Source organism: Diadema setosum, chromosome 12, assembly GCF_964275005.1.
Source record: "Diadema setosum chromosome 12, eeDiaSeto1, whole genome shotgun sequence".
Lineage (NCBI taxonomy): Eukaryota > Metazoa > Echinodermata > Echinoidea > Diadematoida > Diadematidae > Diadema > Diadema setosum.
In genome coordinates, this window is record NC_092696.1 from 31,687,183 (window position 1) to 31,700,132 (window position 12,950).

The 12,950-nt window shown below is 42.3% G+C and overlaps 3 protein-coding genes across 3 annotated transcripts; all 3 read left to right on the forward strand.

Moving 5' to 3' along the window:
- Positions 1 to 8,124: 8,124 nt before the first annotated feature.
- On the forward strand, positions 8,125 to 9,072 carry LOC140235885 (uncharacterized). Its single transcript, XM_072315879.1, has one exon. The coding sequence runs from the start codon at positions 8,125 to 8,127 to the stop codon at positions 9,070 to 9,072; it is 948 nt and encodes a 315-aa protein (XP_072171980.1).
- Positions 9,073 to 9,210: 138 nt separating this feature from the next.
- Positions 9,211 to 10,979, forward strand: LOC140235886 (uncharacterized). Its single transcript, XM_072315880.1, has 2 exons — positions 9,211 to 10,174; positions 10,354 to 10,979. The coding sequence occupies exons 1-2, from the start codon at positions 9,211 to 9,213 to the stop codon at positions 10,977 to 10,979; spliced, it is 1,590 nt and encodes a 529-aa protein (XP_072171981.1).
- A 120-nt stretch (positions 10,980 to 11,099) lies between these two features.
- LOC140235889 (uncharacterized) lies at positions 11,100 to 12,485 on the forward strand. Its single transcript, XM_072315881.1, has one exon. The coding sequence runs from the start codon at positions 11,100 to 11,102 to the stop codon at positions 12,483 to 12,485; it is 1,386 nt and encodes a 461-aa protein (XP_072171982.1).
- The last annotated feature ends 465 nt before the right edge of the window (positions 12,486 to 12,950 follow it).

A 12,950-nucleotide genomic window follows, 5' to 3' on the forward strand; every position in this document is an offset into this window, starting at 1 on the left:
TTTTGTGTCATATTAAGAATAAAGTCCGGAAAAAAAAAAGGAAAAATGGTTACACACAGCAACAGGCTATCTATGACTAGCATCAAAGGAAACTGCTACAATAACGGAAACAACTAGTAGGGCGCCCTCATGCACTACACTTGTATACACTATGTCTTTCGTGTGCATGCAATGCATTTGGACACAAGATTAAAAAAGAAAAAAAAAATGGAGGAATAACATGAAATGAAAGACGGATCTATGTTCGAACAGAAATCAGGCAAAGTTATGGATCAGAACAGTTCAGCCAGGTCTAACCAATAATAAAAGAATGTTGTTAAAATAAAAAAAAAAAATTGTTGAGCTATATAACACATTTGAAGGGTATTCATAAATGTACATACATTTCAACAAACAATGCATTAATCATAAATACAGTCAGTACATTATTACGAAAAATGCAATCGATAAATTCTGATATTATAGGCCAAATCTCCGTTAGTTTATCATCTTGAGAAGTCAAACATTGCGAATATAGAGACAGCAGCATTAATCATTTTGCGCAATCCATTGTTAAACCATTCATTATGAGTAATATAGTCGTAAATATGGGCACACATGCAGTTGAGTTATCTGCGTGATTATTTCTGATATATGATCTTCAGATTATTATCAAATCAAATCATTATCATTTTGACATGGAAGTACTTCAGTGCACTGTCAGTGAAACACATCATGAAATCATAAAACAAGTGTACGTGCACTACACATTCACATCACTCAAAGTCATCAATGTGAATACATTACATTGCTTCAGACAAACACACAAACATCCAGCCTGCCTCCCCTTTCCCATTAAACTACTAAGTTTAGTAACAAACATACACACAACATCATACAATGATGATTCACGTGAATATTCTTCAAATCTTGATTTCCTTGAACCAAAGGGAAAAAGTTCAAAACGCAAATAATAATTTCTGTTAAGCAACTTTTCTATATTATTTGTTGTATTTGACTTCCCTTGTAGTCTTGTACATCTATATTTTGGCATATGAAGTGGGAAATAGGTGACAACCCATAAACCTAAAATGCCACAATTGAAATCATCTATTGTTTCTTCTTAAAGAAATACTTCATTCGAACTTTATTATTTCTTGGTGTTTGACAACATCTGACTAAAAAGTAATATCTGAAATTGTTACATTTTCACCTTCTGTTTTGTCCTTTAATTTTCCTCGCACAACAACTAAATTTTGGTGCATTAGGACTTCCCATTTAATTGAACTATATTGGATCAACGCAGGTGTATTGACTATGGTTAAATCAAATTGTGAGTAAAATATTCAAATATAATATTACTGCAAATAATCAATGTGTGTGTGTTGTGGGATTATTTCAGACACAATATGCACACTCAAAATATCAAGATGCAAATAAAGACAGAAACAGCTAATGCATTTGTGCATTTCAAAACAAACTTAGAATAGAATGACATCCCAGTGGAAAATGTTGAAGAATTTGTGTGATGCTGTAAATTGTTGTCCCCTTCAGTTCACAGAGGTCAGCAATACTGGAGATAAAAACGTGTAGGTTGGATTTTAATGAAAACAAAATTTGCTTCAACGAAACTTCTACATGTGAAGTCAGATGTGAATGAGTGAATGAAGAGTTGGTGGTGTCTCATGCTTTTGACTTGCTTTTTATCTACATTGTATCTCAGGTGTTAAGTGTCTATAGCAACCACCACTATCATCATCGTCATCATTTTCCATACATTTGATCATCTCCTGTAGCCTACTCCCTGGATATCAAGGTTGAGTTTACCACTGACTCTTTTCGTTTATCGATTTGGTTGGCATACAAACTACATGCCATGACTGTCACATCACCATCATGATCATCATTCTAGTAATCATTTGCACATACAAGCAACCATTCCCCTCTTTAGCCTCATCCCCATGTTACCAGTGAGGAATCATCAGCGCTGAAACATCATTGTCATTACTTTTCATTTCATCATCATCACCATCACTACCTTCCTCTGGCATTCCCAACATCTTCCCCTACTTCACTACCACCTATAGATACTGGCCATCAGAGCAACCATTATTATCATCATCATCATCATCATCATCATCATCATCAACATCATCATTATAAATCATTATCACCATTACCTTTCCCTCCTACAATACTGTCTATATCGGTCCCTATAGCAACCATCATTAGCATCATCCCTGCAATTATCATCACCATGAACTCCTCCTCCTCCTACATTACTGTCTATAGATTGTCTGTCATCATAGCAACCACAACTATCATCATCATCAGCACTAGCAACGAGAGCAACCAGACTACCAGCATCCATCAATCATCTCCTGCCACCACCAGCAATGAAATCTCCTCTCATCCCCTCACCTCCTCCAGCCTCCGCTCCGTGCCGACGGTGAGGAGGTTGCTGAACTCCTGCTCTAGCCGCGTCTGCCGTGCCTGGGTGTTCTGCGTCGGGATCTGCAGGGCCAAGGTCAGGGTGCCCACGTCGAATGTCTCGTCAAGGGCCAGGATAGCCCCGTGCACCCCGCTCTCCTTGAGGTTGTCGGCGAACTTCTTGAGTCCAATGGAGCACACCCAATTGACAGGGGCGTCACCAGATTTTTTTTTCAAGGGGGTGAGTTTTGACACTAACTGTAACGCGATTTTTTTGACAGACATTTGGAATTCAGGAAGCTCTCAATCACCAGACTTTTAGTTTTTTTAATGTAAACCAAGCGGGTAAAGGGCACCGGCGTAGCTAGGATTTCATTTTTTTAATTTTTTAATTTTTTTTTATTTTATTTTATTTTATTTATTTTATTTTATTTATTTATTTATTTATTTTTATTCATTTTTTTTTTTTTTTTGGGGGGGGGGGGGCTGTCGTATGCGAGGGAGCGAAGCGACCGACCAAGAGGGGGGGGGGGGGAGGGTGTGGGAGGGGTAAAGGAGTTGTCCCCCCTCCCACGGTGAGAACTTTTTGCATTTTGATGTTGAAAATGGTGCAATTTGATGCATTTTTTGCTTGTTTTATCGACTTGAAACAGTCCCACTTGTTTAAGGTAGCAATATATTTTGATGTCGATTATTATTGAACAATATGCCTACAAAATAGTATCATCAAAATAAATTTACTGATTTGATATTTACACTGAATATCATGAACACGACCAAGCAAGAGCGACCGGAGTGAGCGAGAGGAGAGGGTGTGTCCCCCTCCCACGGTGAAAAGGTTTTGCATATTGATGTTGTAAATGGTGCAATGTGATGCATGTTTTTGCTTGTTTTATCGACTTGAAACAGTCCCACTTGCTTATGGTAGCAGTATATTTTGATGTCGATTATTATCGAACAATTATTTGCCTATAAAATAGTATCATCAAAATAAACTTACTGTTTTAATATTTACACTGAATATCATGAACGCGACGAAAGAACAGCGAGCGGAGTGATCGAGGGGGAGGGTGGGGAAGGTGTGTGGGAGGGGGTGTCCCCCTCCCACGGTGAGAACTTTTTGCATTTTGATGTAACACGTAAATGGTGCAATTTGATGCACGTTTTTGCATGTTTAATCGACATGAAACAGTCCCATTCGTTAAAGGACAAGTTCACCTTCATAAACATAAGGATTGAGAGAATGCAGCAATATTAGTAGAACACAGTAGTGGAAGTTTAAGAAAATTTGGACAATCGATGCAAAAGTTATGAATTTTTAAAATTTTTGTGTTGGAACCGCTGGATGAGGAGACTACTAAGGCTCGTGATGTCATGAGAGTACAACAGTATAAAGAAAATGTAAAGAAAATTCAACATATTTTCACTTTTTTCGCATAATAAAAGAGCACTTGACTTGCCTCTTTCAAAAGGCAGTGGGAATAATATTACCCATAACATATGTTAGCAACGAGTCAAGGGAATGTGTACTTTTTTTCAAAATATGAAATTTTGTGAAATTCTTTATATATTTTCCTTATATTGTTGTACGCATGTGACATCATACACTGCAGTAGTCTTCTCATCCAGTGGTGACTGCACAAAAACTTCAAAAATTCATAACTTTTGAACGGATTGTCCGATTTTCCTCAAACTTTCAATGATGTGTTCTACAAATATTGCTACATTCTCTCAATCCTTATGTTAATGAAGGTGAACTTGTCCTTTAAAGGTAGCAGTACATTTTGATGTAAATTGTTAATGAACAATTTGCATATAGAAAGGTATCATTTGAATAAACTTCTTGTATTAGTTCTTACACTGATGTCATGAACGCGACCGAGCCCGAGCAAGCGGAGCGAGCGAGGGTTTAGGGTGTGGGAGGGGGTTGTCCCCCCTCTCACGGTGAGAACTTTTTGCATTTTGATGTTGTAAATGGTGCAATTTGATGCAGGTTTTTGCGTGTTTTATCGACAGTTCCACTTAGATATCAGTACATTTTGATGTAAATCATTATTAAAAAAAAATACCTATAAAATGGTGTAATTTAAATAAACTTCTCGTATTAATTCTTAATCTGAGTATTATGAGCGTTGTCTGTTAAGCAATCATACAGAAAAAAAGCATGCACACGAGGGTGTACATAAGGTGTATTTCTCCTCACAAACGAAGATGATTTTGTATTTTCAGACCTGAAATTCAGCGATCTGGTACAAACTTTTGGTGCAATAGAACTGTACTTGAATTTTTTTTTGCAGCCCCCTCCAAAAAATAATAATTTAAAGAAATAGTTGTTGTTGTTGTTGTTGTTGTTGTGTTTTTTTTTTTGGTGAAATGTTGAAGGCTCTTATTCCGAGTGTGCATCATCTCTGTGTATGTACAAAGTATAGTGAGGTAGAGCTTAGGGGGAGGTTGTGGGAGGGGGATAGCCCCTCCCACTCGACGGAGCTTTTGAGTATTGAAATAAAGCGATCGGAAGCACACTTTTTGTTGAAAATCCGGAAATTGTCATTCCCCATCGTGTACTAAGTCTATAGAAGGGACAAGGCAATGGGAGAGTGGTAAGATATCTCTCCCATATTCAATCATATTTTTTTCCGCCTTCCAAATCCCCGGTCAAAATCTTGGTGGGGAAGGGGGGGGGGGAGGGCGACTGCCCCATCGCCCCCCCCCCCCCTTGGCTACGCCATTGGGAAAAGGTTACTTGTTAATTGAAAGGAGATAATATCCCCTCCCCCACGACGGAACTATTGCATTTTTTTTATTAGGTAAAGTGACAGATTTGGTGCACACTTTAGATGAAAAATTTGTAAATCTGTCAATCTATAGGTGTATCAAGTCCATGGAAAATAGACCGAACGGCGGAAGGTGTGGGAAGAGGTATCCCCCTCCCACACGAGAGAGACTTTGCTTTTTTTTTGTTGTTGAAATTCAGCATCCTGCCATCTGGTGCACATTTTGGGTGAAATAATTGGACAGATTTCTAACAAAAAACAAAAAAAAAGCAAGAAAATCTTTCCATCTCGGGAATTATAATTATGTGGGGTGGGGCAGATATGGTGTGCTTGCCTCTCGAACATTTTATGGGGGCAACTTTTTTCTGTCAAAGAGCAAGAAAATCTTGTCATCTCACTAATTATTAATCATGGGGGGTGAAATCAATAAGTATATTATGCTTGCTCTTTCAATGTTTTTGTGGAGGTAAACTTTTTTTTTCTGGCAAAAAAGCAAGAAAATCATCTCGTCTCGGGAACTATTAGGGGGGGGGGTGGGCAAAATGATATATTTGCCCTTCCATTTTTTTTTTTTTTTTTTTTAATGAGGCTAAGGCTCGCACTTGGACTCGCATTATCAATATGGATTGGTCAGAGTAGCGTGCTGTACATAGACACTACACAGAGCCGGCGCAGTGTTTTCAAAAGTGTGAGGGCCCACTTCCGAGTTTCAGGAGCTAACAAGCAAAAAAAAAAAAAAAAAAAAAAAAAAAAAAAAAGGTCCTTACCTCATCTCTCCCCGTCCACTTCCGGGTTTCTTCAGCTGACAAGCAAAAAAAGAAAAAAAAAAAGAAAAAGGACCTCACCTCACTCTCTCCCCTCCCATTTCCGGGCGTTATATAAAAAGGTCTTCAGAGAAAACACATAACCTTACCGCCGCCATACTTCAAGATCTCTATTTTTATTTTAGTGCCACTTACGTACTTCCGGGTTGAAAAAAGTGTGGGGGCCCAAAGTGATGACACCTTATGTATTCCTTTGTATGGTCCTTTTGTAAATGTGGGGGCCCGATCCCCCACGGCCCCCACGGCTGCGCCGGCCCTGCTACATACTTGTAAGTACTAAGTAGCACACGTACATGCAAACGTGTACGTGCTCCGTACCGTACGGATATACAGTACGGTTGATAAATAGTAAACACTGTAGAATACTCGTAGATATGCATAAAATCAGTGCTGACAGAGCCCAGGATGAGAATTGTTTTTGCCCGCGATTTTGTTGTCCCTGGTGCAAAATAAAAAAAAAAATAAAAAACAACCCCCCCCAAAAAAAAAACAAAAAACAAAAAAAACAAAAAAAAAAAACGGCAAGATTAGCGTCCAGCGTTGAGGTCGCTCGCAAACTGAAGTGGTGATTTTTTTTTTTTTCCTGACGGGTGCGTCCGCACCCAACGCTCCCCCCCCCCTCCCCGTGACGCCCATGATTGATGACCCGCTCGTTGCTCCAAACAAGTACATCTGATTGGGAGAAGGTGGCATGGAAGGGTGCAGCCACACCCATTAGCAAACATTTTTAATGCCTACCACCACACTTTTGAATCTCTCTTTACTCGCAACTCCCAGTAGTAATATCATAATAAGCCAAGAAGCAGTAGGCCTACTCTATAGAATTAGGTACAGGTACAGCCCTACATACACAGGGTAGAACCTACCTATTAAGATGAGTTCATAATAGATGAAACAAGCAGTAGAAAACATAGGTCTATTGAGTGAACAAAGCATTCTGTCCAGAGACTGAAATGTGGGACCAAGTCTATGACTCTAAAAGTCTAATGTCAATGATACCAAGGAGAAGGATATGAGACTAGACTTATGTCTGGATATGGTATTTTGGATCTACTATCTTGTATTTGACTACAAGACCCAAGAACTGTACACTCTAGTCAGATGTAGACCTACAGCATATTGTGGAATGGATTGCACATCAACAACAATAGAACCTAAACGAACAAATGAGAAAGATGATTAGAGAAATGCAAACCAAGGCACATAAATATGGAACAGAATTAGCCTTGAAAGAGGATCGTAGTCATAGAGGCAAGGCTACGCAATGAGGAACAGCTACTGGGTTGCACAGGAAGTAGGTAGAAGACGGGATCAGACTTCAAACAAATAGGAAGGAGGAGGACCATCTATGATATAAAGCAAGATCAGAAGAAGGTTCTACCAGTAGTTGTGAAAGTAAATGGAGAACTTTGTCATACAGATGGGAGAGGTAGCAGATGAAGGATAAGCATCTCGCACATCAGGTCCGCATTCAGAGGCAGGATCATTAGTAGGAAGGACGTGAGAGGCTTTCTCATCTAGAACCTATTTGATCTTCACACACTGGTAAGCTTTGTTGGAGATACACAAATGGATGAACCAATTCCAAGTTCGAAGTTATTAGATGGTTCACTGCAACCAAGTGTTGTTCTGCAGAGCATGGATCCATGGATGCCAGTAGATTCAGATTTCCCTGGGACAAATTTAGAGACTGAGGAGTCACACGGAGCAATGCCGCCCCCAACGAAGTGTGATGAGGTACATGCTATGGATAGTGTGTCACAAGCATCAGGTAATTCAAAGACCAGCGTGACCAGTGTGCTCATGGAGGCTGCTGGGAGGAAGGCAGAACTGATGGTGAAGTTGGAAGGATTGAAGAGGAGACAGGCCCTCGAAAGGGAGGAACAAGAACTGCTAAGGAGAAAGGAACAAATGGAAGTTGAAATAGAACTTGCTGCAGCTACTGCAAAGGCAGACGCCATGAAGCAGTTTGAAGGACCATTCCCTCGAGCCTTTAATCCCATTCCAGCTACACCAGTGCAAGTTCACAGCCAGACACCAAACCCAATCACAGGCAGTCCTGCGGAAGGAGATTCAAGAGCAGAATAAATGCGGCCAGTCACTTGACAGAGGTACAGATGCAGCAAAATCAACTCACTCAGCTTCTGTTGGAGTGTCACATGAAGTCATCGTTACCACAGAGGAATGTGCAACCCTTTGATGGAAATCCCATGTATTTCCACAGTTTCATGAGGGCATTTGAACATGTGATTGAATCCAAGACTACTGATAACTCAGACAGGCTGTACTTCTTGGAACAGTACACAAGAGGTGAGGCTAATGAAGTTGTGAGGAGCTGTATGTATGGCGACAACCATCAGCAGGCTTTCATCAAGGTAAAGGCATTGTTGGGGAAGAAGTTTGGTAATAAGCATCAGGTCCTCGACAGAATGATGAAGAAAGCCGAAGCTTGGCCAAACGTGAAGAATGAGGATGCTGAAGGATTGCAAAGCTACTCATTATTTGTGACCGAGCTGAGTAATTTGGCCAAAGACTTGCAGCTTGAACAAGAAATTAATCATACACAGCACATTAAGATGGTGATATCTAAGCTGCCATTCAAGCTTCGAGACAAATGGAGGTACACTGTCGACACCATACAGGAAGTACATGAAGAACCCCTGACATTTGCTGATGTGGTGCGTTTCGTGAGTAGGCAATCACGAATTGTAAACAACCCATTGTATGGTGATATAACAGGAACACCAAAGTCAGGTGAGGGACGTGCTAACCCATCCAAGGCTACTCCTTCAAAACCAAGGCAGAGTTTCAGCACTGTTCTAAAGAATGATGAAAGGAAGAAGTGCTTGTATTGTAACAAGGACAATCATCACCTGACAGACTGCCGAATCTTCACCAAGAAGCCCCATGATCAGAAGGTGCAATTTTGTCGCATGAAGGGTTTATGCTTTGCTAGTCTCCGAGGATCTCATTTCTCCAAGGACTGTAAAGAAAGGTTGAAATGTGAGCTGTGTCAGAATAATCACCCTACAGTGCTACATAGGAATCCAGCACACTCAGATTAGAGGAAGTCTGAAGCTCAGAGCCAGGTAGAGAATGCTGAATCTGAAACAACTCAAAGGAAAGAAAGGGAATCTGACACTGGAGTGCAGTCAACAAGGAATGGAGAAGGAACACGAGTTGTGGAGAACCATACTTGCTCGATGACGAATCGTGGAGTGACAATGGATGCACAGCCAGCCATTATTCCTGTGGTGGTGCGATCAAGGGCAACTGGCAGAGAAGTAAACACATATGCCTTCATTGACAGTGGCAGCAATGGGACATTCTGCACTGAAGCACTGAAGGAAAGGTTGCAGGTTAAAGGAAAGTCAAGGATGATACATCTGCAAACCATGACTGATGAGAAGGTGGTACGAACACACGTATTACATGATCTGGAAATATGCAACATCAACGGGAAAGATGACTTTTCCCTTCCTGAGGTCTATACTAGGGCATCTATACCCGTATCCAAGGACGATATCCCGAGAAAGGTCGATTTGGAGAAGTGGTCGTATCTACAGGAAGTAGAAATGCCAGAGATAGACGCTGAAGTGGACATATTGATAGGAAACAATGTGCCAAAGGCATTTGAGCCCTTGCGAGTCATCAGCAGCCAAGATGGTGGGCCATTCGCGTGTCAATCAAGATTAGGATGGATGGTGTATGGATGTCAGAGGCATGACAATAGGAAGCGACAGTGGATCACCTCGCATAGAGCTCAGGTTAAAGGCTTGGATGACATTCAAGAGAAGTTGAACAGTCTATACAACACAGATTTTACAGAGCTGCTGTCGAATGACAAGGAGGAGATTTCCGTAGAGGACGAGAAATTTCTGAGAGATGTAGGAAAGACGATCAGGCTTCGTGATCAGCACTATGAGATAGGACTCCCATTCAGAAGGGAGATAGACTTGCCAAATAACAGGCCTCTCGCCGAACAGAGACTTGAACATCTGAAAAGGAAGTTCCAAGGACAGCCTGATTTCCATCAGAAATACAAGGAGTACATGGAGACAACAATTCAGAACGGATACGCTGAAAAGATAGGAGAGCAGGAGTTGACAGGGACAAAGGGAAAAGTCTGGTACCTGCCACATCACGGAGTCCTGCACCCACAGAAAGGCAAACTGAGGGTAGTGTACGACTGCTCAGCGCAATATCATGGAGCGTCCCTAAACCACGAACTCCTAAAGGGGCCGGATTTGACCAACAGTCTATTCGGAAATCATCATGTAGGGATGTAGCAGAAATCATTCACCGTAATTTCTACGTCGATGATTGCTTGTATTCTACCGATTCAGTGGAAAAGGCAATTGAGACGACAGAAGAGCTGACAAAGACATGTCAAAAGGGGGGATTTCACTTAACAAAGTGGAATAGCAACAAGAGAGAAGTCCTGGAGCAGATCCCAGCTGAGGAGAGAGCGAAGGTTGTCAAGGATCTCAATTTTGAGGAAGGAGGAATGCCAACCGAGAGAGCACTTGGCATGTTATGGCACACAGAAGATGATGCTTTTGGATTCAAAATCCAGATGAAAGAACGACCACCTACTAGAAGAGGAATTCTCTCGACAGTTTGTGCTCTGTTTGACCCCATTGGATGTGTGTCTCCAGTCACATTGCAAGCAAAGCAGCTTCTACAGACATTGTGTCTGCTGGGACTAGGGTGGGATGAACCTATCCCATCAGAGTTGCTGAGGAAATGGCAAACATGGCAACAGGAACTCCCACATCTGTCAGAATTCAAGATGCCTAGATGTCTAATGCCGGGGCCTTTCAGGGCAGCGAAGTCAATCACCCTCCACCACTTTGCCGACGCCAGCGAGAAAGGTTATGGCACTGTATCATACATCAGGACAGTGAACGACCAGGGCGAAGTGAAATGCAGCTTCCTGATGAGCAAGGCAAGAGTAGCCCCTTTGAAGTAGATTTCCATCCCTCGAATGGAGCTAACAGCTGCGACAGTAGCAGTGCGAATCAATCGGCTGGTAAAGGAGGAGCTTGGTGTACATGTACCTGTGGATGACACATATTTTTGGACTGATAGCATGACAGTGCTCAGGTACATCAGAAGTGAGACAGCACGGTTCAAAACCTTTGTGGCAAACAGGATCGCCGTAATTAAAGATGGATCGCGAGTGAACCAATGGCGACATGTCGAATCTGCACTCAATCCAGCTGATCTGTGCTCTAGAGGATGCAGAGTTGCACCATTCCTCAACATGAAACTGTGGAAGGAAGGTCCAGACTTTCTTCATGCAGATGAAAGCATGTGGCCAGCGCAACCAGAGAACTTGGTCATGGCAAGTACAGACGACCCAGAGCTGAAAAGGAAGATTTTGGCTTGTGATGTTGAATGTGACGAGCCATGCCTGAGGGAGACAAAGAGCACCTTTGTGACAAATGCAAAGGAACGTGATGAAACACTTGACCCTGTTGGAAGGCTGTTGTCTCACTACTCAGACTGGACGAGTATGAGGAAGGCAGTGGCATGGATGCTGAAATTGAAAGAAATGCTGAAAATGAAAAAGAGGGGTCAGAGGGATGACACGGGTGAAGCTACAAAGCTGACTACGAAGGATATGGAAAATGCTGAGGAGGCTATTTTCCGCTACGTCCAAGGGCAAGCATTTGCTCCAGAAATTGCAACACTGAGAGGAGAAGAGTCAAAGGTCAATGGGAAAAGAAATGGAGTAAAGAAGTCAAGCTCCATTTACAAGCTTGATCCTACACTTGACAATGGCCTGCTCAGAGTTGGAGGAAGATTGAGTAAGGCAGCCTTGCCTATGGAGGCAAAACACCCATTGATTCTGCCAAAGGGTCACCATGTGTCGGAACTCATCCTGAGAAACATTCATGTGAACTCTGGACATTGTGGGAGGAATTACATTCTCTCCAATTTGCAGCAGAGGTACTACATGCCTGGTGCCAATTCAGCTGTGAGGAAAATGTTGCGAAGATGTGTCATGTGCAGACGACGCAGAGGGCAGCTGATGCAGCAAAAAATGGCAGATCTTCCAAAAGACAGAGTGATGCCAGACAAACCACCGTTTACACATGTTGGTGTGGACTATTTCGGACCAGTGGAGGTGAAGAGGGGACGCAGTATGGTAAAGAGATATGGAGTGATGTTTACTTGCCTTACCATACGTGCTGTACACATTGAAAAGGCAGACTCGTTAGACACAGACTCATGTATTGCTGCCATAAGACGTTTCCAAGCACGCAGAGGAGCGATCAAGGAGATGAGATCTGACAATGGGACCAACTTAGAGAACTCAGGCAGGCAATCGAGAGCTGGAACTTGGACCAGCTTAATAATGCGTTGTTACAGAGAAACATCCAATGGACCTTCAATCCACCTGGTGGATCTCATCATGGAGGAGTCTGGGAGAGACAGATTAGGACGGTTAGGCAGCTTCTTTTCTCCCTGACGAAGCAGCAAGTCATGAGTGACGAGAGCTTGCAGACGCTATTCTGTGAAGTGGAGAGTATCATCAATAGTCGACCCATCACTAGAGTTTCTGACGACCCAAACGATCTGGAAGCTCTAACACCGAATCATCTGTTGCAGTTGAAGTCTACCCCCTGCTGCCCCCATCGGTCACTAGGCAGACCGATATCTATGCGAGACGTCGATGGCGACAGGTACAATATATGGCGGACATCTTTTGGAGGAGATGGCTGAAGGAGTACCTGCCGCAACTGCAGGAGAGGCAAAGATGGGTGTGCCGCAACAGAAACATTCAGGTCGGAGATGTTGTGCTCGTCGTCGATGACACGCTACCACGAAACGTTTGGCCGATGGGACGAGTTCAGCGAACCATACCTGACAGAGAAGGTCTTGGCCGTCGCGTTGAGGTGAAGACCAAGACTGGTGTTTATCTGCGACCAATCAG

What these genes read in the sequence shown, in the direction of transcription:
- LOC140235885 (XM_072315879.1), top strand. Translation starts at nt 8,125, where the DNA reads ATGCAGCAAAATCAACTCACTCAGCTTCTGTTGGAGTGTCACATGAAG.
- LOC140235886 (XM_072315880.1), top strand. Translation starts at nt 9,211, where the DNA reads ATGACGAATCGTGGAGTGACAATGGATGCACAGCCAGCCATTATTCCT. An exon ending in AGTCCTGCACCCACAGAAAG is followed by an intron (nt 10,175 to 10,353) that starts GCAAACTGAGGG and finishes CTACCGATTCAG; the next exon opens with TGGAAAAGGCAATTGAGACG.
- LOC140235889 (XM_072315881.1), top strand. Translation starts at nt 11,100, where the DNA reads ATGACAGTGCTCAGGTACATCAGAAGTGAGACAGCACGGTTCAAAACC.